The 26,988-nt window shown below is 47.2% G+C and overlaps 1 protein-coding gene across 2 annotated transcripts in view; it reads right to left on the bottom strand.

Moving 5' to 3' along the window:
* The window catches only part of TRPC4AP (transient receptor potential cation channel subfamily C member 4 associated protein), a 729,914-nt gene that overhangs the window by 186,984 nt on the left and 515,942 nt on the right, over positions 1–26,988 (bottom strand). For both annotated transcript variants that reach the window (XM_086932356.1, XM_086932357.1), the window contains exon 15: positions 3,444–3,584. In XM_086932356.1, the coding sequence (XP_086788482.1) occupies positions 3,444–3,584 (141 nt within the window). The remainder of the gene's footprint in view (positions 1–3,443; positions 3,585–26,988) is intronic.

Genomic DNA, 26,988 nt, shown 5'->3' with positions numbered 1-26,988 from the left:
AAACGAATATGCCACACAGGGAGTTTTGGATTGAACGTCTTTACTCCTCAGCATAAATCACACACTGTTCTCCGAATTCTTCATAACCGTTAATAACCACACCTTAACAACGCCCAGCCAGTTACGTACATCCTCTGTTGAGTCCACCTGGAACCGCAAGGGTCCTAGCATACATCGTCTCAACTCTACAAGTAGCTTCAGCAAAATCAGCAGCATCGCTAATCACATCAGTTGGCTGACAACAACATACCCTCCTGAAGAACCTCTATGAAGTATTGCCTCTTGTCAAGGATATTTTTCTAGAAACCTCTGAAAGGTCTCCTAGAAGAGTATGGTCATATCACCAAAGTAAGGCAGTAGCCCTCCCTATCTTAACAGCAGCAGCGGATGTTCTACAAAGCTTTCTTCTGACTTCATCAGGTTTCTTACTTTCCTTTCCACGAGGCAATGTAGTGGATGACAAAGTGAGATGATATTTTCTTTCTGTAACACCTAAAACCGAATCAAGCGAAGGATCGAGATACAAGTAGAGAGTCCAGCTCAAGGGGTTTGTACTTCTTTTGCAGATATATTGCAGCAGATTTGGCTGAAGCTAAAACAATTCTATCGCTGGTTCCAGAAGACCTAGAGCCAAGGGTAGCAAAGGACAAGCAGAGGAAAGGTGGCGCAGTGTTTTGAAAAGGACTGAAGCTTTAATTTGGACCATTTATATGGATATGTGGAGTTTAGTTGCACCTCTTCCAGAGACTTTGTTAAAGGTCGCAATGTCATCAATAGGAGAAACCCTCGCCAGTGGAGAACCTAAAAGGGTCAGAGAGCAATGACAAACAGAGGACGAAGAAGAGTGGGTGAGATGAGGAGATCCGAACCGGCTTGTTGATTTTGACCAACGTGTTGAGATATAAATGTGAGGAGACATGCTACTGGGTAGACAGTACTGTTGAGGAGAATGTTGACGTGAATGTTGATGCCTAATCAGACTACTAGAGGGCCTTCTTTATGTTTTATACCTGTGACTTGATCCCTGACTTATGTTTGGGGTCACTGGAGTATCAGTAGGCGGTTGAGGCATAGAAGGTGGCGATAGCGACTGTGTAGGAGTAGAGTCAACGGAGGAGAAGGAGACTTTGGATGCACTGTAGAGGCCACGTTCTGATGTGTGAGCTGAGCCAGAGGAAAGGGTTTCCGCTGGTGATACTTCCCTAGATCGCAAATAAGTCCTGAAGTAATAGGAGTCAAGTGTGAATGTAACACTTCTCTTCAAATCAGCAGAAACATGGTAAAATCTGTTGGGTGATGAAGAGGTCCAGAAATCTTGCAGAGGCGAAATTGATTTGGACACCCTCTATGACTATAAATACAATCTTCCAGGTCTCATCGATTTAGCCAGTAGTTGAAGGCATATGTATATTTGCCAAACCAGCCCCTGTATTGGTAAACCGGTCTCTTGAATTTAAAGTATATGCATATCTGGATGCCAAGTGTATTTAAGGGGGTTAGAAAACCTGAGACTGGAAAGTATATGGCCCAGAGGAACAGAGATAGGAACCCAGGATTCAGGAACATGCTCCATCACTGGGCAGACAACTTCACCACTGATATCCTGCAAAGCCCAAACCAGAGAGGAGAGATTGGGGTGGGGAAGTTTAAGGTTGGGGGAGAGTGGGCAGTACTGTCATGCCCGTGTCTCAATGGACCTCATTTTGGGCTGAATTTGAAAGCAACACCCTGTCTAGCACTCTTTGCTTGCCAGTGGGACTTCCTCAGGCTCAGTATAGCTACAGCTCTTGGGAGTGAATCACACAAAAAAATTGCAGTCCGTCCTAACAGCTCTCATTGGCTTTGAGACTTGTGAACAGGAAGATGAAGCAACAGAGCAGCTGAGGCCATTGTTTCACCCACATTATTGTAGTAATTAATTGTACTCTCCAGTGCAGATGGCCTCAAAATTGTCAGTTCCTACTTCACAGTTCTTTCAGTACCTCCTGGAAGATGAAGATCCCAGTAAGATTGGTGCACATTTCATAGTTTCACAATTGAAAATTGTGGTTGGGACTAGTGTATCAGCTGAAGACTTTTACCAAGCGTTTCACTGTTATGAAATGTGCCTTGTGGCACTTCATTTTAACACTCACCTAGTTCTGTGCTGACTGCCAGTTGCCTATACATTATAGACATTTCATTTCATGTTTAGTATCTTTGAACTTTCTTTGGTGTATGCTTATCTGAGATTCTGGGACTAATAGGGACATGGATGTACACCAAGTAATGATTTTAAATGCTACTACTCTAATTTTATTTAAATGGTGACATAATGTATAAAGACAAAGGCAAGTCCAAACCATCCACCAGAAGAGTGTACTTTTATGGGTGAAGGTTACAATATAACAGTTTGTTAACATTATTTCAGTAAGCTATTTAACAGACCGGTTACCCTTGCCTGCATTACATGTGCAACACAACTAAATATCTGTACATGTACTTCATACCATGCTTACAGAAAGATAGGGAAAAATCTCTTTAGCAAGTAAATAACTAGATAGGAAATTTCAAGGTTGACTGTGTAAATGTAGAATGACTCTGTAAATTAACAACAGCTGTATAACCTGATGATTGTTTCCCCTTAGTGATCCTGTATCCAATATATCACATCCAGCACAAAGCAGGAGACCAAACTGTTGCATACCAACAGGATGGAAAGAGGCATGCGCTCCCTCGGTCTCCACCATTTCCCTTTGCTCCACTAATGAGTGTTGCTCACCACAGGATTCTTTAATGTAGCTATCGCAAGTGAGTGAGGGGTGTAGGATCAACAGTGTTTCAGTCTGACCAATGACAACACTATAAAAGTAAGGATATACAGTCTACAGGCAGCATAGATCAATATCCCTTATACTGGAAATAAGTTTAAACCAACTGTGGCCAAACTATGTTTGAACCTGTTTTCACGAGGCAAACTGAATCCAGTGTACAATTAGTACTAATTATTGAATATTCTGAGAGGGCTGCAGGTATGCAGCGATGGACATCCATTATGGCGATACAAGATGCAGACAACTGAAAAATTCACTTAAGACAATAGTCACTTCCTTCAAGGAAGATTTGAGCTGGTCCAGCCATAACCTGTGCATAAGAAGAAAATTAACTCTGTTGTTTTGTGTGACAAAGAAAATAGTTAGAGGTGGAGCTACAGTCTCAGAAAAGTCCTGAATGACCCTAATGACCAATCATCTTTAAATACCCACCCCCATCCACCTGGATATTTCATGAAAAGCAATTTATTGTTTTTATGCTAAGTTTGCAATATGTACCAATACAGTCATGTACAACGGTAAAATATTGCCAGTGCTCAGGATGTGAAAATGGATATGCAACTAATTTATTAAAAGTAAAGGTCAATTGTAATAACTTCTTTACAAAGTAGCAAACAGCCCTCTCGTTACCTTTTCATCAGTGTTGACATATTTGTTAAATCTCTTGAAAGCATCAATGTTAAACTTCATTAACTCTCCCAAAAGGTCAAAGTAACTCTGGAGCACGTCTCTCGATTTGCATTCACTGTCCACAATGCAATACAGGATATGCTGCCATAGGGAAAAAAAATCTACTTTAGACAGCCGTGTTTAGTTACATGGATGTTAAAAACTCACAAGCAAGTAGAGAAGAGGCATAATCAAAGAGTAGAATCAGAGGTTACTCAACTTGGAAATTATATTCTTGTAAGTGGTTTTCATGAAGGCAGGAGAAATATCCAGGAAACTGAAACCAAACACTACACACGACATGCTGTCAAATCAGAGTTCTGGGCTGTGGGATTGGATCAAAGTTCCTGCCTGTTTAAACGGTGAAGGAGTGTCTTCAGCTTTAAACGTAACCAACACATCGGGAAGGTCTAAATAACACACTACACAAGCCAAACGAGGTGCTCTGTCACAGCCTACAGTCAACAACGTGGTGGGCAACCATGCTTTGGAAAAACTGGGTTAACAGTGTAGAGAAAACTCCCAGAGAAGGCCAATTGAAAAAACAACTTTTGATTTTGTTCGGGTGGGCTTAACTGGAGGTGGTGGCAGGGGAGTGAAAAGTGAAAATGAAAATGTTACTTAACCTGTAAGCATCTGTTGTGTCATGTAGTGCTGCACATTCACATGGTATCCATACTCCTACCATCTAGTGCTGGGTTCGGATGTGTGAAACTTGTTTTTCCTCGAAGATGTCTTTTGAGTCACAAGGTTTGTGACCACCTATGATTGGATATGATCATGGGCCTACGCAGCATTGTTAGATTATTTTTCCGCATGGCAGGTGAAGAAGGAATGGAGCGTAGGGACAGAAAAGATGTCCATGCAATAAAGAGGCAGGAGAGTGAAAAGGAAAATGTTACTTACCCTGTAAGCATCTGTTTGTGGAATGGAGTGCTGATGATTCAGATGCTCTGTATACTCCTACCATCTAGTGTTGGGCTCGGATGTGTGAAACTTGTTTTTCTTTTAAGAATTCTTTCGAGACACAAGGTATAGTGACTCCACCTATGATTTGATATGGGCATCAGCTGCATTGTTAGAAGTTGCCCATGCAGTAAAGTGACAGGGGAGTGAAAAGGAAAATGTTACCCTGTAAGCATCTGTTTGTGGTATGTAGTGCTGTAGATTCACATGCTCTGCATACATGTCCATGTCCATGCAATAAAGTAAAGCTAGGAAAACAGGCATCTGCTACAACTGTAGGCTTCCAGAGAGGTGGCTGGGTGCATGTGACTCTACAGCACTACATGTCACAAACAAATGCTTACACGGTAAGTACAATTTTTTGCTAGTGGCACGTGTAGTTGTAGAAACACATACTTGCCATAGATAGTAAAGCAGTTTTCCCCTAAGAGGTGGCTTGCCAGAGGATGTTGCAGAGGCCTGGAAAAGAGTATAATAAACTACAGCTCAGCCAACATTGGATTGTTGCCATGCTAGGACGTCCACACAGTAGTGTTTAGGGGAAAGTGTAGGGAATTGCTCACTTAGCTGCTTTGCAGATTTCAGCAATGGGGATAATACCTAAAAAGGCCATAGAGGCTACTTTCCTATGTGTAGAATGGGGCCTGAGAGGAACTGGCAAACACCTCTTGGCCTAACAGGTATGGATATATTTGACCAAACACTGTGCTATCCCATCTTTAGAGAAAGCAGGGCCCTTGTGCGGCTTGGAGGAGACACAGATATGTTGCATTTTACGAAATGGTTTTGTCCTGTCTACATTGTACGAGGGCTCTTAACATCAAAGTTATTGAGAGTCCTTTCAGCTAGTGTCTCTGGGGAAGGGGAGAACACTGGAAGTTTTATGGTTTGGTTAAGGTCGCAAGAAGAGACCACCTTAGGGAGGAACTTAGGATTGGTGTGAGGGACCACACTATTCCTATGAACTTGGAAAAAATGTTCTTCCAGGGTTAGTGCCTAAAGCTCACTGACAAGTCTGAGGGAGATGATGGATACCAGGAAAGCTACCTTCCTGTGAAGGAACTGTAAGGAAAAAGAGTGTAGGGCTCGAATGGCGGGCCCAGAAGTCTCATAAGGACAACATGATTGTTCCACATCGGGCTGTTAGGACTCTAGAAGGGATGACTCTGTTGAGTCCCTCCATGAAGGCCTTAATGACGGGGATACTAAACAGAGAGGTGTGTTCCTTTTCTGCAGGTAAGCAGCCAGTTGAACCAAGCAAAACCTTATGGAAGTATATGTGAGACCTGAGGTCTGTAGATGTAGAAGACGATGTCTTGTATGGTTGCAGCTAGAGGGTCGATGTGCTTTGGGAGGCAGTAGTGCACGAACATCTTCCATTTAGCAGCATAGCAGGCTTGAGTAGTGGGCCTGCGTGCCTCCTTGAGGATGACCATGCACTCCAGAGGGAGGGCAAGATAACCAAACACTAGGCCCTCAAGCGCCAAATCTCAAGATTGAGCAGCCTGGGGTCCAGATGCTGGATTGTGCAGTGTTTCTGTGTGAGAAGGTCTGGCCAGCTGTGCAAGGATAAGGATAGGTCGAGGAGGGTGGTGAACTAGGGCTGCCAGGCCCAAGTGGGAGCCACAAGAATAATGATCAGGGACATCTGCGGAGGCCTCCACACAAAGTCCAGAAGGAGCAGGAGAAGAGGAAAAGTATAGTCAAATATCTCTCACAAGTTGATCCATACAGAATTGCCCAAGCACGGTGTGTCCCTGGAGACAAAGCTTGGGCATTTTGCTTTTTCAGCGGTGATAAAATAATCTACATCAGGAAGCTCCCAACGGCAAATGTACAGGAGCAGGTATTGCAGGTGGAGTTCCCACTCATGGACTTGTTGCAGGATAATGCTGAACAGTTTTGCAAAGTCATTGTCAGCTCCCAGAAAGTACTCCGCTAGTAAATGGAGTTGGTGGAGTGCTCCCCGCCGGATGCTCGGAGCGAGCACTGACAACTGAGGAGAGCGTGTTGAGCTTAATTTCTGAAGGTATTACATGGTGGTCATGTTGTCAGTGCAAAAGAGGATCACCTTGTTGTAAATGTGACTAAGAAAGGCTTTGAGGGCTAGCTGGATAGCTAATGGCTCAAGGTGATTAATGTGGAGACCTTGTCAATGGGGCATCAACTGACCCTGGACAGTGATATCTCTTAAGTCCACCCCTCCCCCACACAGAGAGGGACACATCTGTTGTGATGATCAATAGCAGAAGTGAGTCAAGAAAGGGACGGCTCTGCAACAGGTTGTTGGTGTTCACCACTGCAGAGAGTGATGAGTATGGCACCAAATTAACCCTTCGTTTGTCACCACTGTGCTGCAAGGTACTCATGCAATGCACTCATGATTAGCTGTGCGTCAGGCATTATGGCAAGAGGGCATCATGCAGAGAAGGCGCATGACTGTCCGAAAAATTACATACGGATCTGACTCAAAGAGAGGGACAGCAACGTTTGAGAGGCTTGAACCCTTGCTGGACTGGGAAAAGCTTTCCCTACCATGGAGTTGAGGATCACCCCTAAGAATGGTTGGATTTAGAGGAGGGGGGATTTTATGGCATTCATAGTGGACCTTAGACTGTGATGGAGGTTTATGCTGGTCTGTGTATGTGTCAAGCACTGCTGGTGGGTTGTACTGTTGATCAGAAATGCAGTGCGCCTGAGGTGAGCGGCTACTGCAGCAAGGCATTTGGTAAACATCCTGGGGGCGTTGTTGGCCCTGAAAGGCATCACCTTGAATTGGTAATGCTGGCCACTTACCACAAACTGGAGCTGGTGGGCAGGGTGAATCAGGATGTGAAAATAGCTGTTTTTCATGTCAAGGACAGTCATGAAGTCACCTTGCTGCAACAATGGAATGACATACTTAAATTTGACCATGTGGGAGTGTTAGGTAAATATGTACTTGTTAAGGGGCCTGAGATCTAGTTTAGGCAGAAGGCCCTGTCCTTCTTGGGAATTAGGAAGTAGAGGGAGTATATCCCTGTACCCTGTTGGTGTAATGGCATGGGATCCATGGCTCCCTTTTGGCGAAGAGCAACAACCTGGCCCAAAGGAGGCCTGGATGTTATGAGGTGAGTTAGTGTCTGCAGCGTGGGGGGTTGAGGGGGCTGGTTGAAGAAGTGACACTTAGGTCCAGACAGTAACCATAGTGTATGATGTGGAGGACGTACTGGTCTGATGTGATTTCCTCTCACCTGGAAGAAACCCCAGGAGGAGTCCCATGACAGATGTAGTGTGATCTGGGATAAGGGAGTCACTGCTTGGCGAGGGATGCGCTCTTGGAGGCGCAACCTTTGCCTCTAGACTCGGAGTCATTACCCCGGGAACCTCTCCGAAAGTAGACCCGGAGAGAGGTATACTGAGGTTGCTATCTCTGAAAGGTGGTGGTCTTTTAACAGTAGGTTTTGGAGCCTCCACGGTATTAGGACCTCTGAAAGGAACCATGGGCAGATGGTGTCTGCAAAGCCCCCACAAACTTTGTTGTGTCTGTGTCCTTTTTGATTTTCTCCAGCATTTGGCCAATTCGTAGACTGAAGATGTGCTCCTCATCGAAAGGCAGGTTAAGCAAATGCTGCTGGACTTCTGGCTTGAAGTCAGAGACACAGAACCGCGCATGCCTTCAAATAAGGAAACTGAAACTGATCCAGCAAGCTACTGTGTCTGCAGCGTCAGAGGCACAGGGAATGGAAGTAATAAACATGATCTTGCCCTCTGTAACGAGGTCCTGAACTCGTTTGTGGCATTGGTCAGAAAGGTGTTGGAGAAGCTCCTCCATATCATCCCAGTGGGCCCTTTCATAGTGAGAGAGCAAGCCAACTGAGCTGATGATGTGCCAATGTGTGGCGGACTGGGCAGAGATGTGCTTGCTGACTATGTCGATCTTCTTGCTCTCTTTATCTGGTGGAGGTGTGTGCCTTGGGAGTTTGCATGCCTGTGGGACCCGCGAGGGAGTCTGGCAGTAATTGACTCATAATATACAGAGGGCCCGAATAGGATACCCTGCACTTCTTGTCCACCCATGCCTTTAACCATAGGGAGGTCCTGCATGGAGTGCTGGGTAGAGGAGAGCATTTCCATGAGGAAGTCATCATCCTCTTGAGACCTGGCTGCCCGATCGAGTACCTTGTGGGATGAGGTGTTGTCATCGGGTGGAGAGGGACAGGCAGGGCAGAGATGAGGATCAGTGTCTCCCGGGACCTCAATGTCAGTCGATCCAAGGGTAATCCTATGAACAGGGCTCAAAGGATTGGTCGTAAGGGTCCTGAGGAGAGCCCGGGCTGTGTCCCCTAAAACCAGAATGGTGCCCTTGTGGTGAGAGAGGCAGGGGATAAAAAGGTAGAGAAGGTGGCTTAGAGGGAGGTAGCAGGTCAGGTTGAGAAGGAGCAAAAAGGAGGCGACTGAGGTAAAGGGTGAGACAAAGGGGGAGGACTGGTTGCCTTGTCATGTCTCTTCCAAGTTTTGTGTGGTGGTGGAGGAGGTGGGATATCAATGACTTCCTCAAAGGTAAGATTGTGCTTTGGAAGAGCAGGGTCTTTTGACGGTAGCCAAGCGATGATTTGATCTGTCTGTTGGTAAATGTGAATCCGCTTCTGCTGTGTCCAGTTTCTCCTGCAACCGATGAAGGATGGGCTGCTCTTGGTCTTCAGAGAGGATGGAATCTGGAGCCAAGCATGCCAAGTTTTTCATATCCAAACCAGTTTTCAACATTGCGCAGAGTGCTTTGGGTCCAAGCAGGCTTTTTAGTGTCAGCACAAATGGCAAGATTTGCTTTGGCTGTAGAAGTGCATCCATGCGGTCAGTGACAACCACTGCCTTCGAGCAGTGGTGGACCGGAAGCCTGGTGTCTGTCTTCAGGACTCAACGCCCCATCCCCTCGTGGGGTGCTCAGCTTCTTTTCGGTGCCGGGGTGGCTAGAAGGGAGTTTGTACTCACTGTAGCCCTCTTCAACGCTTGTCCCAGAGAAGGCAATGGTTCATCGGCCTCCGCGTCAGGGCTGGAGTCCGCGCAGGAATAGACGTGAGCCTCCTTGGCGGATGTTCCCTGCTGGCGGTCACCTACGACGTCATGTTCGCCAAAGAGATCTGGCATGTTGTTGCTTAGTCTATGAGCCACGGATGCAGATGCAAGACATTGATCTTGACGATACAGGACACGTTACTTTTTGCGAAAGCCGAGGTAAGCTTTGCAGGGGTCTCACAGTGATTCAGAGACTGACTCATCTAGGTCTTTCCATGGAAACTTCACTCAACACTTTGAGCAGTTTCAAAATGGAGTTCTTTCTGTCAAAGGACATGCTCATGGAGCGAACTGACTGGAAACAGCCCAGGAGAGACAATGCCCCGAGCAGGGTATCAAAGGAGTTTCGGAGGTCGAACTGGACAGGACACGGCGATTCAAAACGAGAGAGGAGATGCAACAAATACACAATACTGACGAGCAGATAGGATTTGAGTGGGCCTGAAGACAACACCATGAGGCATGGACCCGGAGCTCGCTGAAGCATGTCCGACCAGGAAGGTAGAAAAACGAGCATTTACAATGCAACGGTCTCGCTTTTGCAAAAGTTAGAGCTATTGACATTGTTATTGACAACATTTTTATTCATGTTGGTTTTGAAAACAGATAAATAAATGGCATTGTCATTTACAATGCCAATAGCTTACTCATGCAGCCTACACAATGGATACGCTCTACGTACATCCTCCAGATGTGTCTGCAATGCATGCCATCACACTACCCAGTACCACCTTAACACCAAAATAAAAAGGTGAGCAACACACCATGAACTCTCTGCAAAGCCTCCTCACACCATCTAAAGCCATGTGCATACCCTCTACATCACCAGAGAAGGAGTACAGCCCCCCAGAGGCTTGTGTACAGCCCCTCACACCTTCCAGTGCCCTGTGCACACCCTCTTACATACCCAACAAGGGATACAGCCTTCAGAACCCCGTGCGCGCCCAGTTAACAATATCTAGTGCGCTTTGCACCACACTAGACTTGGGGTACAGCCCTCAGAACCCTTTCATTGGCCTTCTCACACCATCTAGTGACACACACCAGACTAGGGCCAAAGCCTCAAAAACTCACCATAGGGCACCCTGTGCACACCCTCTCACGCGCCAGATGAGGGATAGACGGTGCTAAATTTGCAAAATAAATAAGTGCCAGGGCCTTCATCAGGAGGCCACTGCAGCTTGCACCTCCCGTTGCCCCTGCCTGCGCTTTCAGTGACAGTATCAACACAACTACTAACCACCACGCTCTTACAAGTGAGACAATTAGTACTATTCCGGGTCTCCACAATTGTAAGAATGGCTTGGGTGGCAGGTATTAGTTATTTCTAAGGTCTGCTCTATTGAAATAAGAAACAACGTGTGCTCATCTCTAAATTAGACAATGAGCGCCGCCATGTTGTAGACTGTCAGACGTGCCGGTGTTGATAAATTAAGTGCCCCTGTCAAGCACTGGAAACCACTGGCTCAAATTAAGCACTGGGGATAGAGCCTCCGGAACCAGCTGCCTGCCCTACTCACTCCAACCAGTGCTGTGTGAACATCCTCTCATACACCAAATAAGTGATACAACCCCAACAACACTTTGCACGCTTCCTCACACCGTCTAGTGCCATGTGCACAGCCTCTCACATAGCACACAACAGATGCAACCCTCATACCCTTTGCACGTCCTACTCACATAGTCAGGTGCCATGTGCGCACCCTAACATACACGCACCAAACAAGGGACAATGCCACAAGTATCCATGCCATCCAATACCTTGTGCATAGCCTAGTCACGCATGGCGTCACACACACACAAGTGCATCTACCAGACGTCCCTAAAGTAAACATTAAACGTGCCTACTCTGAACGGAGAAATATGACACCTTCCTGCAACGCACCAGCATGTTACACAAGGCGGGCAATGCATTAAATTTGTTTGGGAAAGTAATAGCCAGAGCCATACGAATACAGCGTGTGCAAACTAACACTGATGTGGGACGTGAGAGGCGACTGCCTGGTGAAAAAAAGTTAGAATACAGGATCGATTCCATCTTAAATGGATTTTGTTTGTGGTAATTTTGTGTGAGGGACATAGGACTTAAACCTGAACCAAACAGCAGATTATCATACATGCAAGTACAGTGATGCAAACGTTTCACAGTGCAGAGGATGCACAGACAGCAGTGACTTGCGAACTGAGACTGATAACACCACCTCTACCCACACGCTCATCCTACAGCAACAAAAGTTAAATGTAAATACTGTAGACTTAGTCTACCCTAAAAAAGTGACTTAGTAAAGCGGCCGGAGCTACCAACAAAGAAATTGGTTGAGGACAAAAGGCAAGTATATCCACCAATCAATCTTCTGTTCCATGTTTGAGCAACAGCCTATATTGTGCAAAATGAAATTGAGAAACCGTGTACTCCAGGAACACCAGCAAGTAACAAATATGGACAGACCCCACTATTCAATGAGCTTTATCAAGCAAACTGATACTTTGCAAATAACAATGTAGAAACATACAGAATGTTGAGATCTTAGTCTCCAGCTCTGCTGTGTCCTGTCACAGAGGCGCATATGGAAGGGGTTAGGTCCAAAGTGGGAAAGAGGGCTGGTACTAGATGCCCCGGCACCTGGCATTCCAGGGATTACCGGATATAATTTACACCGCAGCCTCCAGTCTCCACACTGCAGGAGCTGTACGGAAAGAGAGTACCCGTACCTCAGTGCAATTGAGAGCTGAACCCACTCACCGTACTCTTCACCTCCACGGTGCTGTTACTCTCCAATAAGCGTAGGTTCTGCGACCTCCTGAAGCTGCGGTTCATGGCCACTGCTGCTTCGGACGCCTTGGCTGCCCTGGCTGGGGATGCAGGTGCCCCTACTGGGCGCAGAAGGCTATATGCAACTGCTGACTGCTTGTTTCAGGGGGCTGTGCGCACTCCGGTGGGTAAATTCACTACCTCTCCCTGGACGCTGAGGATACTCTCCCACGCCTCGTTCCCGCAGTTGCTCTAGACTCCTGGGATTGCTCACTCCTATAGGTAGGGGAATGTCCGAGCCTCAACCAGGGTGAGGATGACTAGCGGTAGGGAGGAGAGCAACACACGAAGGAAGAGAGCAGGGGCTGGGGAGTGAGCCAACCCTTGTGTGAGGAGCGTGCAGGGCTTGAGAGTGAGCCATCCCCTGGACGTGGGGTGCGACCCAGAGTACGAGGTCCGGACATGCGCGGCCATACCTGTAGCAGGAGACAGAGGAGGAGCCCAAAGCCCCCGGGTGGGGGCCAGTGCTGCCGGCCCATGGAGGCTTCGTCCAGGTGCGTCAGTCAGTCCGGTGGATCCCGCCGCGGGTGAAGGTCCTCGGGGCCCGCTGCCGGTGAGCCTCTCCGGGTCCAGGCGTTAGGGGCTCCCCGCTCGCAGGCTCCTCCCTCTTGGCGGGTGATGTCCGGCCCCGCGGTCCCAGACTGCTCTTGCCACTCCGGGGCAGTTGCCACTTCCAGACTGGGTGCAGCTTGGGCACGGACCTGGAGCGGCCTGCACCCAGGGAGTAGGCCGGACTGAGGTCTCCGATCTGAATGTACCTTTAATGCAGCACGGCTGGCTCCTAGTGTTCCTCTTTGCAGTCCGCATGCAGGACGCCACACCTGTGCCAGAGACACCGGTGTGGGGATATAAGCAGTGTTAAGAGTCACGGAGTGAACACGGGCAGTGACGGCAGGTGGCTACACTGCTTCAGTCCCACTTGAAGTGCGAATTCGCCGTTCTGACCCTGCCATGGCGCTTCAAGCCAACGTGCACCGGAACCAGCCAAGACTCTGGGCTGCACTTTAGAGGTGCCACGGCAGCTCCACTGCACACAATGCAAGGCCAGCACGCCTCTCTTCCACAGCAGAGGGCGGCAGCGCAGGGTCCACGATCACCTCAAGGCCGGCATCGCCGAGCCGTCGCTCCTCTCCCGCCAGCAGAACCGCAGGCAGCTGCAGGTTGTCTTCTTTAATGTTGGTTTAATGCGCCGCGATTATACTAACATGAAAGAAGTTTCTCTTTTAGCCTGTCCCTTTCAAACTGGGCGCCCCGACTTCCTGCTGGAGTAAAAGGTTTCTTATCTTCTTTATGGGGCCATCTGAACCCATAAAGAAGATAAGAAAGCTTTTACGCCAGCATTAAGTCGGGGAAGTCAATCTGAAAAATACGGGGCTTAAAGAGACAGAAGAACGTCACTAGGACCTCTTCTCCAATGGCTGGCCACCGTTTAGGAGGCCAGCCAATGGAGCAGAGGGGCGGGGCTTAACCCTCGCTAGTGAAGTTCTCCTTAAAACATAAAATCTCGCGAGCTCGACTGTGCATGTGCGCAGATGCCACGGGAGACCTAAAAAACAATCTTAACAATGGAGCCGGTACCCATGCGCACATCTATTCATGGGAGTCACTGTACCACGTGACGGACTTGTTAATTAAAAAAAAAACAAGTTGCACATGTCCAAACCAAACACTAGATGACAGAAGTATGCACAGCATGTGTGTCTACAGCTACACATGCCATGAACATATGTATTGTATCCCTTTAAGCAAACACATCACAACAGGTAATTTAAATAATGAGGGCTGATCCAGCAACCATAAAAAGGCAGAAAGAGCTGACGGGTACAATTTAACAGAGCCCAAAGCAAGGCCTTGCAGGGCTAGGACAATAGAAACAACAACACTTTACATCCTTTGTGATGCAAGGTATTGCTCTGTTTAGAAGAACACCAGGCCGCACACTTATCGCAATGGCAGGTGCAAACAGATTTGGTTGAGAGACGACTGGCTGCCAAGATGACGTCAACAACTTTGGGAGGAAGGTCAAAGGCACTTAACTGTAGCAGCTCAATTTCCCCACTCAATTTCCAAACAAGGAGGTGTAGGATGCACACATTTGGATGCACAACTCTGCCCAGCTGCTGCATTAGAAAATCCTACCGAAGGGGCTGCCTAATGGGCGGACCGATGCTCATGCCCAGGAGTTCAGGATACCATACTCTCCATGCCCAATCAATGCCAAGGAGACGGCTCTCAACTACAACATGTTGATGTGGAGCTGAGCCTACGCCTGAGACCAGTGGCCTCTGATCTCCATCTCTACCGGGTGGCTGTCCCAATCCAGAGGAAATGAATCGGTCAACACTGTCAACTCTGGGAATGGTAGGAAAAGAGGTCTGCCCTTGCCCAATCGTGGTCCTGCAGCAACCACTGCAGATCTTTTGCAGTCCTTTCTGAAATCTGGACTTGTCTGGACAGGTCCCCCTAGTACTGTTAACACTGGGACTTCAGATGCCACTGCAGAGCACGCATATACCACCTGCCATGCTAGACCAGTAGGATACAGGAAGACATTAGGCCCAGCCGTCTCAGAATCATCCTCACTGGGATCCAGGAGAGAGGTTGAAACAGAATGATTGTAGCCCTAATATCCTGGACTGTCTGCTGCAGAACATAGGAGAGAAAATGCCCTGTGTCCAGAATGTCTCAGATGAAAGGGAGCATCTGTGAAGACATCAGGTGTGACTAACATATTGATAGTAAGCCCCAACAATGCGAAGAAGTTCGCAGCAGTCTGGAAGTGGATGAGGACTGTCTGGGGCAAGCCAGTCTTCAACAACCAGTCGTCAAGGATGTGGAAGACTGAAACCCCTGACATATGAAGCTGTGCGGCCATCACCGCTATCACTTTCATGAGCAGTCAAGGGCGTCCATGTGGCCAAACGGGAGCACAATGAATTGAAAATGCACTTGGCCCACTATGAACCACAGGAAGCGCTTGTGGGCCTGCAGAACGTGGATATGGAAATAAGCGTCCTGCAGGTCCAATGCCACCATACAGTCTCCAGGGGGGGAGGGTGTGGGGGGGAGGGCAGACGATATCTAGGCCAGAGTGAGCATCTTGAATTTGCCCTACAGTACGAAAGTATGCAGAAATCCAAAATAGGACAGAGGCTGGCATCTAGTTTTGGTACTAGGAAGTGCCAGGAACACCCACCACTGCCCACTTCCGTAGTCTGCACTCTCTGTACAGCTCCTTTGGCCAAAATAGCCTGCACTTCCTGCTGCAACGAGACCGGTGGGACTTGATCAGCCATTCTGGGGATAGTGGAAGGCAGGGCGGGTCTCGAGGAATGGTGCGGAGTACCCCATCCCACCGACACAAATTAAAGGACCCACTTGCCCAAAGCTAACACCTGCCACCCTGGCAGAAAATGTTGGATCCTGCCTCTGACAGGGTGGCTCAGTGCCAAAAAGTACATGCTAAAGAGGTTTGGTGGCTACGGCAGCTGGAGGAGTGGGAGACTGGGCTCCATGCTGGCCTTTTTGTCTATCTAGTTGGTGGATGCCGCCGCAATGAAAATGCTGAGGGGAGTGCAGAATGGATTAAGTTGCTGGTGATACTGAAAGCCCATTCAGTGGCCACGGAGGGGGCAAATCAATGTTGCTGCTGGTCGTTGGGGAGCAGAAAGGCCCTTGGACAGCACAGTGGCTCAGTCTTTGAAGCATTCCAGGTCCGAATCTGCTCTGTCCCCAGAAAGATTGGAACAGTCAAAAGGCATGTCCATTATACACGCCTTAACATCCCCAGAAAATTCAGTGGACACAGCACCCCCGAAAGAGTTGCTTATGTCCAACCAGCAGTGGATTGTGAACTTGGTTGTATCATAGCCATGCTGCACAGCCAGTGAAAGGATACTACAGGCTTTCTACGGGACCATGGATAGAACCTGAGACCCATAAAGCCTGTGAGAAGCAGCTGAGAAGCAGCTCAGAAGACAGCTGGTGTGTGCAGAATTAAGAGCCAAGCTTGTGGAGGAAGGAATATGTTGCTTACCTTGCAAGCATATATTTGTAGCATGTAGTGCAGGTTGAAATGCTCTGCATACTCCTGCCACCTAGTGTTGGGCTTGAATGTTTGCAACTTTTTTTCCTTCAAAGAAGTCTTTCGAGTGAAGAGGTATAGTGACTCCTCGCTTAGTTGCCAGTGTACATAGGCACCAGCTACATTGCTATATTGTTTCCTGCACAGCAGTTGAGTGTAGAGCTGGAGCATTCGATAAGACAGTTGGGTGAACATGCAAGAAGTTGTATACAAAAAGTTAAAGTATGCAGGTAAAGAGGTGAACATCTTCAGCAACCAAAGGCTTTCAGGGATTGGGGTGTGTGCATGTGAACCTACAGCACTACACACTACGAACAGATGCTTACAGGGTAACCTATTTAGTTCGAAGCATGTATGGCTGCAAAAAAACATGCTCTGTATAGATTGTAAAGCAGTACTGCCCTAAGCAGTGGTTAGCTGGTGGATGCTGCAGAAAATTGAAGCTAAGTTCTTAGAACTGTCTGACCAACCCTAAACATCAAAATTGGAATTTCTCTGTCTCTGTGGTTTCTACGAAGAAAAGATGGATTAAAATTCTGATTATGATTTTTTTTTGAAAAAACATGGATGAAGATTAGATATTGAAAAGGGAAAAGGTCCCATTTATAGCAGTGCATCTGTTTTGGCGCGTCAGTCACGTGCCTTTACGTTTTCAATTTCTAAAATAGTGACCAGGGACGGGTCACTCACAACGGTTTGCACGCAATTGAAGAACATGTATGATTACTTGGATTACACGTAAGGGAAGGAGTGCACACTGGCTCAAACTTTCTTGTTGTTTACAACTCTAGCTTGTTGGCATGTTAGGACATCCACACAGTAGAGCTTGGTACTCGTGTGTAGTAGACTATGAAGGTGCCTTGCAAATGTCAGCTAAGGGGATATTTCAGAGGAAAGCAATAGTAACCCCTTCTTTCCATTTGGAATGGGGCCTAGGCGATGCAGGCAAAGATTTCTTAGCCTTAATGTAGCAGGTTTGGATACATATGACAATCCATCTAGCAATGTCAGCCTCTGATAGAGCATGTTCATTGTGAAGTTTAGCAAAAGCAACAAAAAAAATTGTGTTTTGTGAAAGGGCTTGCTTCTGGGAATGTATTACATGAGCACGCGTAATCTCAAGCATGTGTAGAGCCATTTATGCTACAGAGGGGAAAAAGTGAACAAGACAATGACTCTAAGGTCTTGTTGAGGTGGAAAGGGAGACACCACCTTGGGAAGGAACTGAGAGTTTGTCTTGGGGACAGTCCTGCTGTTATGAACCTGGAAGAAAGGCTCCTCTAAAGTGAGGGCCTGGACCTCGCTAATACTTCTAAAGGATGTAATAGCAACAAGGAAGGCGACCTTCCAGGAGAGGAATTGTAAGGGGCATGAGAAGTTGGCATTTTTTCGCAAACGCAGAGGCTAGATGCTAACAATTTAAGTTCCCAATGTGAATATTCTCTGATTGGTCACCGAGAGGCTTGGAATTGGTAGAAGATCGATCTAGTCCTTTAAGTACACTGGATGTACAATGCATAATTTACAGCTAATATACATTCATCCTTTAGAGTGCTTTACCTTGATACCGCAGCAACATACATCGGTACTGGAAGTGAGGAACACATGAGGGGCCCTTTTTGTGAGCAGTAAGAGGAGGGCATTACGTCACTCTGTAGTTCTGGGCACGGCGCGTTGCTTTAAGATGCATTATCTCTTTCTCCAGTAACTACTGTGGGGGTGTGGGAGACTAAGTACACACAAGTTAATGACCCAAAACAAGTCCTGGAATAAGACATGCTGTGAGCAGGAGTTTGAAAACAGAGCCACCCGTTGTAACTTCACTGTTGGATATCGGGACTACAGTAGATGACGGTATGAAGTAATTCTGTAGTTCCGAGAAGGGCTCAGTGTATGAAGATGCCATGATCCCTCTAACCGCGGTTGTTTGCTGTGTAAAGGGAAGTAATATACCTAATAGGGCAATAACTTGGGTGAGGAGATAAGGAGATTGAAGATTTTGCCAAAGGGTATGATTTTGATGGAATCGTGAAACACGAAGGTAAAAGAGTCCCGCGTAGGTAGAATCAAGTACAAAACGCCTGCACCTCATCGGCTCGGTACATCCCCCAAGTCTCAGGAGAGACTTTGAGGTACCGACGGGGAGGTAAGAAGCCGTTTTTCTGGTGTTTTTCTGGAACTAAGCATGTTAATAGGCTCATGTACCGCGTGTTTTTGCCCTTTGAGATTTATAGCTGTATGAGGGCTTTGTGTTGATAACAGAGTTGACTATGAATGCATTAATCAGACAATAAGGACGAGTGTTAGAATGACAACAACTTCTATATCCATTGTAAAGTGTCAATTAGTTTTACAGAAATATCATGTATAAAGGAACATATTTTGAATAATTCGAGCAAAGATGCTTTGATGACGACTGATGCATGTTTTGAATGCATGTATTATGGGTACACTTTAGAGACGGATGTCTTGTCTATTCGCTGGATCTGAGAGGAAGAGGTTGACACATTTAACAGGCAAGACATGATGACATTATGTGTATCTGCCGAGGTAGGAGTTACATGGTGTCTTTTTTGTCTGTTTGCATCCTCTTGTTCAACAGTGCGGGGAAACGTAGACCTGAGCTTAGTCCAGGCAAGGTGAGGTATAGTCCCCTGTCATACTGGGTGAGAAAAGATTTTTTAATTACTAATATTTTTCAGGGACTACTAATGTTTGAAATGCATCACATACTAATATGTATATATATATTTTCATAGATTGTCATATATTCACTGACATGGAGGATTAGAAAATCATGGTTGGTACAGTTTGTATCGTTTCCAACCTTAACAAATTTATTTAAAACACATTTTTTCATTTTCTTACTTTTGTATAACAGTAGCAACAATTTAAGAGCAGAGGCCCTGATGAAAGCCGGGGGACAGAATGCCCAGTAGGCAGAAACATGTTGGCCCATTTTTTGACAGTTATTTGGTCACACTGTCACTTGCACTGTTCTAGTTTTTAATTAGGGGGTGTGCCCTGACATTTATTAAAGTAGTAACTCTGAGGACACATCATCCTATTTTAAGTCACTAGGTTTGTTTATGTTGCACTGTACTTTCACTATATTCACAACCATCAAAAATCAGCCTTCAGAGGGCGGTTCATAGTTCTGTGAGGACTAGATCCATTACAACTAATCAACCGTGTGGCACGTGGTCTCGATGATCAAGGGACCTGTCGATTCACAAGTAGGACGGCCAGATGATAGGACTGATCCCGGAGTCTGTTTGATGGTTATCCACGTCTAGATGGTTTTGGATCTTGTCGACTAGTTTTGATTTTAATTAGAGATGTATTCATTCAAGCATGAAGGTGCTCCCAGTTTCTTGTAAAAGCTGTCGAAGGGCGACTAGAGTACCCTTGTGACTTGTTGAGAGTTGTGTTGGCAGCAGAGCCATCTGTCTTGGCTCATAGACTCCCTGTGTTCTCTAGTGTTTTTCATCAAGCTTTTAAAGCAGTCATAAGAGGCAATTGCATAGCGCTGAAAACTGGAGTGTTGAGAGATATTAGACACACATTGGAGCGACTAGAGAAAGAGATCGGGGAATTGGAAAGAGAATTTCAAACTAACCCTTTCCCTGTCACTAATGCAAAGATCAGAGCAAAACTGACAGAATTTCAGGAAGAGGCAGAGAGGGAAACGGCGTACTTGCATAAGTATGCGCAGGCTAGATGCAATGGTGAGGGAGATAGAGCGGCTAAGACATTGGCTGGCCTATTGAGGACTCCGAGATGTGCTGAATACATCACAGAACTAGAGGCAGCAGACGGGGAGGCGGCCAGGACGCTACTGGATATTTTAGCTGTTATGTCTAAATACTATCAGTGCCTATACACGTCCAGTGCGTGCCCATCGGAGTCTGATATAACTGACTACTTAGACACGATAGTGCTTGCCTGGTTCAATGATGGAGCGTGTGAATAAATGAACATGCCGATCACAGTGGAAGACATACGACAGGTTATTAGCGGTATGCCGGCTGACAAGGCTCCGGGGGTTGATGGCCTAACGGCTGCATTTTACAAAGAGTACGCCGATTTATTGGCCCCTCGTTTATTACAGGTGTATCTGGAAGCGATGGATACAGGAATACTCCCCCCCCACCCTGAGAGAAGCTACGATTATAGCTTTATTAAAGCCTGACAAAGACCCTACTTCGCCTGACTCTTACAGACCGTTGTCGCTAATAAACCTTGACGCAAAAATATACGCCAAGCTTTTGGGGAATAGATTGCAGCCTATGCTACCGCAGATCGCGCTGCCAGACCAGTCCGGATTTATACCGGGGAGGTCGACATCGCATAACCTGCGCACGCTGTTCGGGGTTTTGCATTATCTGGCTACTCACGTAAAGGCAGTGGCGGCACTATTGAATGCAACTAAGGCATTTGACTCGCTAGAATGGAAATTCCTATTCCTATTGTTGGCCCGTATGGGCCTCAGCCCTGCGTTCATCCACCAAATTCAGATCTTATATTCTCACCCGATGGCACGGGTGCGAGTGAACAGACAAATATCTGGGCCCTTTGACATTACCCGTCGCACGAGGCAAGGCTGTCCTCTATCAGCATTGCTCTTTGCTATTGCAACCGAGCCTTTGGCGGCGAGGCTTCGTCAGCACCACACGCACAGGAGCATCAGCTTTACAACCAGGGGTCTATTGATATCAATGTACGCAGACGATATGACTGTGTATATGACGGATCCCAAAGATAACTTCAATTCTATAATGAGAGAGGTGATCAAATACGGGGGCTTAATGGGGATCCAAATCAATTGGACAAAGTCCACGTTATTAGCACTAACGGACGAAACAGAGCATTGTGAGACAGACTACCCCATTCAATGGGTGCAGTCAGACACGTTACCTGGGCATCATCATAAGCAGATCCACACAGGACTTGTGGATGGCTAATTACGGGAGGGTTATTGACTGGATTAAAATTAAAGTTCAAAGATGGAAGAAACTCCCCCTGTCACTACTGGGACGTATCGCGATCACAAAAATGGTCCTACTTCCTGAACTGTTATATTTATTTGTCAATATACCAATGCCACTTACTGTACATTTTTTTAAATGCCTTAAGACGGCCGTGCTTGAATTAGTGTGGGCGGGAAAACAGCTGCGTGTCTCCTGGGATCTCTTGACACTGCCACTTGAACAGGGAGGGTTGGGCACCCCTGACTTCGAACTCTATTCACACAGTGCGCAGGCACAGTTCCTACAGTTCTGGCACCACCCAACACCGTTCCAGCCACACGTAGCAATAGAAATAGATAGGATAGCTCCGATCCCGCTGTGCGCAGCAGTATACCAGACTTACAAACGGCCCGTGGAGAAATCAACACGGTAGAAGTGACGAGATGGGCATGGAGAGGTATAGCACAGCGCGCAGGAGTAAAAGAACTGTATGCTCCGTCCATGCCTATAGGAGGCAACCCACTGCTGACCCCACTTACTGATAAGGCCACTATGCTGCGGGCGACAGCGCATGGGCTGAAAAAAGGCAGTGATCTATACCCAGATGCCACATTTCTGACACTGCGACATATGTGTAAAGAACAGACACCTTCAATATCAGAGACTACTGTACTACCAGTTGAGGGCGGCCTGCAAAGCACGATACACTGAATATCCCGGGGAGCCACAGACTCTCCTTGCTCTGGAGGGTGTTCTTTCTAATCCTTCCCCCAAGAAACTGATCACGCGCATCTATAATATCACACAAACAACATCCCCCACAGTGTCATACACCTCCAGGGTGTATTGGGAAAAAGACATTGCAATCCCAATCTCGGAACAGCAGTGGAAGTATTGCTGCTCCCAGCTGGAGAACTTATCGCCAAACTACAGACTACGGCTAATACATTTTAATTATCTACAAAGGGTGTACCGCACGCCCGTACAATTGTGCCACATGGGACTGTATGCAGACACAAAATGCTGGCGCTGTGGGTTTCAAGACGCAGCATTCATACATTTGGCTTGGTCCTGTAGACAAATAGCTCAGTTTTGGGTGGAAGTGATTGACCACATTAGAGATATTACAGCAACACAGATATCGCTTATCCCCTAGTGACACTGCTGGGGTATGGGCAGGAGATCCCGAAAGAATCGCGTAAATTGGTAGCCATGCTATTGTTGCTGGCCAAGGGACAAGTGGCGATACATTGGAAGAGAGCGAGATCGCCCACGGTTGCTGGCTGGCTGGCTGGCTACATGTGGCCACTTATTGCAAAGACCAACTGACTAGGTATTGGGAACTAACACCAGTCCTATCCAGACCAGTGAATATTTGGAAGCCGTATGTGACATGGCTGGAGGCGGGGGTGCAGATCATTATTCTGGCACATCTTCCGGAGCTGCGTACCTTGTCGTGTGGTGTGCCATAGGGACTGGTATGGGGATATGCAGTGCGTTGAATGTGTTGTGGTCTGGGGACCTGCGGATAGTGAGAGGACTGCTAATGTATGAAAGTATAGCCACCCATCGGGCATCATCGGATGAGCGACTGTAGAGTAAATGTTAGACAGATCGGACAGATGCAGGCAGACAGGGGTGGGGGGAGGCGGGTATGTATAAATTGTCACCTAATCTATTCTCCATAGGCGACAATAGTAGATTACATATGGCACACTTTGTGTTCATTTCTTTCATGTTATGGTTTTAAAGACTTTCAGACCAGTTTATAATTAACTTGCATTCGCTGCCGGTCCCCCGGGTTGTCGGCATATAAGCTGTGTGTGTCATATTTGCTTATTGGTACTTGTCGCAGCCGGCCCCAGGGTTGTAGGCGCAATATAGCTGTGTATTGTTGTCTAATTACAATAAACTCTTTGAAAAGAAAAAAATAGCTTTTTCTATGTCAATTAAAAGAGCAGCAGCGCTGATTTTCGGGTCTATGTGTTTAATCATATCAAAGAGGGTTCGCAGGTTGCATGCGAGGGAGTGGCCTGGAACAAACCCAGTTTGCTCCTAACCCAGTGATTTGGGTAGCAGGGGAGACAGCCTGTTGGTGAGTATCTTCGCAAATAGCTTGGCGTCTGTGTTTAACAGTGAAAGTGGCCTGTAGGATGAGCACTGTTTCAGTTGTTTCCCTGGTTTCAGCAAAGTGATAAGATGGCTTCACGCATGGAAGGCGGCATTATACCATCCTGCGCCATCTCTTCAAAAAGATTCAATAGAGGCGGTATTAGTGGATCTTGAAATGTTTTGTAAAAGGCCACCGTCAGTCCATCGGACCCCGGGGCTTATCATTGGGCATGTCTTTGAGAGCGGATATAATTTGAGTTGGGCGTAGGTGGGCCAGGAGTCTCTCTCTATCGGAGTCATCACTATATACTCCAGGTATTCGTCGTCTGATTTATTCAAGGTGGAGTTTCGTGTGGTGTACACTTGGTTGTAATAAAACCGAAAGGCCTCTGCTATCCCATGGGTATCCTGCATCAACTCTCCCCTTTCATTGTAAACATGTGAAATATCTGTATCACTTCTAGCGGGACGTGTAAGGGCAGTCAGCGTGGCACTCGACCTATCCCCCCCAGCATAGGCCGTAGCATATTTACCTAGATGTTTTATCTTGCAGCTGGCGAGCTCGTCAAAGTCCACCACGCATACCTCCATTTGTGATAGAATTTTTGGATCTCCGCTTTCCTGGAATTGCCTCTACAGGTTTTTCAGGTCCTTTTCTGCCTTGTCCCGTTGCGAGTAAATTGATCTGAGAACCCCTGAGCGTTTAGAGATGGTTATGCCGCAAATATAAACTTTGAACGTTTCCCAAATAGTGCACATCTGGGGGACACTCCCAATTTTAGTGGCAAAAAACTTGTCTATCGCCTTCTAGAGGTCGTCTTTAAAAACTGGATCTGATAAAGGAAATTGCGGGAAATGCCAAGTGTTTTCCCCTCGGGGCATATTACTGAGTGATCACGTTAATAGGACTGGCGAGTGATCAGAGTAGGTGTGTGGTAGGTGTTTGGAATCTACAATGGAAGGCAACAGTGAGTGCGAGACAAACCAGTAATCTATCCTGGTGTGTGTGTCATGCGCTGAGGAGTAGTGCGTGTATCCCCTGCCCAGGGGCGACAGGTGTCTCCATGCATCTGCGAGGTTTTGGGTTTCTGCTAGGGCAGCAATGGCGGCTGCGGGCCTGGATGGACGCCTGGGAGGACAACTTGAATTATATAGCTCTGGATTCTGTATAGAATTGAAACCGCCGCCCCACAGCTGAGGTGCATGGGAGAGCCTTGCGAATTTGTTATGTAAAGAATGATAAAACAGCGGGTTATCATGATTGGGCCCATATACACCAATCAGGACTGCATTGAAACTGTCTTTGCAGCATCTTGCTACAACATATCTGCCGCCGGGATCCACCTCAACCCCATGTATTTCCAAGCCTGAGCTTCTACGGACCCAGATCAACACCCCTCTTGCATGTGATGTAAAATCCAATGCCACACACATACCTCTCATGCACTTCTGTGTTAACAGCCCACTTTGGGGTGCCAGGTGAAGTATGCTACCACTTTGCCAATCTTCCTCTAATCATTAAGGCCCGCATATTCCAGGACATGAAATTTAGTTGTGTGTTAGTATTCATGTGATTTTCCATTGTCATAGTTGCCCCTTTGCGTGATGTTGAATGTGAACTTCCCATAACACCATATCCAGGCTGTGTGCCAGCAGGCTAAAATGTTCACCCTGCCTGCTGACTGCAAAACTAAACAACCCCACCCCCAACCCCCCACGCCACGCCCCGAAACATTCAGCATGGCTTACCTGGAACATTGTAACTGTACTCTGAATCTAAACAAGAAAAGAAAAACATAATAATCAAGGCAACAAACAACGGAAATTATTATAATAATCCCGTTTGTGGAATACACGCGGGCGGTGGCTGACCGCCTCCCAACCACTCCCTGCCATTGCCTACTCCTCTGTTAAGGAATATACCATCCAAGCAAATTAACCTTCCTTATTGTGGAGTTGCTGCCCATTAAACAGGAAAGAGAGGACTAATTCCACTGCTGGGCCTGTTCGGTCCAAAGTACGGCACATACCCAGCAACCGGTACCAGACAGTGATGCGGCACCAAGTCATTGTTCTCTGTGAAGTCGCTAACACAGCTGCACGCTGTAGGTGACAGTGCCATTTGTCTCCTTCACATTGATCTATTTAGTCCTCTTGTTCGCTGTGCACCCTTTCCCTGTTCTCGGACTGTTCCTGGGCAACCCTGTCAGCCTTAGCTTCACCAAATTTTCTTGGACTCATTGTAGATGTTGGTTTTGCCATCGCACATGACCTTAATCAAGCTGGGTAGAGCATAGTATAGCCTATTTTAAGCTCTCTCAGTTTGCGCTTCATGGTTGTGATTGCTTACGAGCATCTTGGGCCTAAGGAGTAAAATCGGGAAAAAGCGCAATCTCGGAGCCTTCGCACTGGAGCACCCACAACTCCCTGGCCTTACGTAAAGCTGTGTCCCTGTCCTTGTAGTTAAGGAGATGTGCTGTTATAGGTCGGGGGCCCCCGGAGGTGGTTTTAGGGCCAGAGAGTGGTGGTGACGCTCAATGATTAATAGTTGAGAAAATGTGTCACGCCCAAGTAAAGATGCTAGCAATTATTCAGTGAACAGTTCCATTTTGCTGGTCACCTTCATCTCCGGTAGGCCCAAAATATGTATATTATTGTGCCTGTAGCGCGCCTCTATGTCCTCGGCCTGGTCACAAAATAGGGTCATCTGCTTCCCCAACTGTTTCTGCGCAGCCACTGTTTTAACTTGCGCATCCTCTGCTTCTGACACACTGCGCTCAACCATGTCAAGCATGCTTATCCACACGCATGCGATTCATCCTGAAGGAAAACGAGTTGAGCTTACCATTAATTGTGGCTAGGTTTTGCTGCATTGCTTAGAGGATGTGGCGGATGTCATCTTCTTTATCTGAGCCTACAGCCCCCTTCTCTGTTCGTGCACTATCATCTGCTTCCTCCCTGTTCTTTGATGATTTGCGGTGTTCAAACTGTATTTTGGTCTGTGTTTTATCAGCCTTTCCCATCTTGCTATGGTACTGCTTAGGGGAGTACAAGATATTGTGTCCCTCCAGCAGGCGTTCAGATCCATGTGCAGATTATGGGGAAATGCAACTGAGGCGGTATTCCAAAATGGCGTACCACCTCTGACAGCTCCTACCTCGCGTAAGGTCGCCTGTGGACTTCAGGATTACTCTGCGGGGTCCCCAGCATAGCGCTCATTGCCCCCCAGGCAGGCCGCCCACGTTGATAGCACACAAGCGCTCCAGACCGGCCACCCACAACGTCCAGCAGGGGCCAAGCCATGCGCTGAGGAACACCAAACACTCTTCCTCATAGCCTCAGGCAGGGTCCACCGCCACCGCACCTCACTGCCGGCAATCGGTTAGGTCTCTGGCCGACACCAAGCCTCGCGGCCCTATTTACATCACTCACTGCGCCGCAGCGGCTCCGGCCGGGGCGCTCAGCAGGCCGCCGTCTCTACCCTTTGCTACTCAGCGGGCCACCCCA

This window comes from Lissotriton vulgaris, chromosome 7 (genome assembly GCF_964263255.1).
Source record: "Lissotriton vulgaris chromosome 7, aLisVul1.2, whole genome shotgun sequence".
In the NCBI taxonomy this organism is placed as follows: domain Eukaryota; kingdom Metazoa; phylum Chordata; class Amphibia; order Caudata; family Salamandridae; genus Lissotriton; species Lissotriton vulgaris.
Note: the sequence above shows the minus strand (reverse complement) of the source record. Positions and strands in the feature narration are given on the sequence as shown.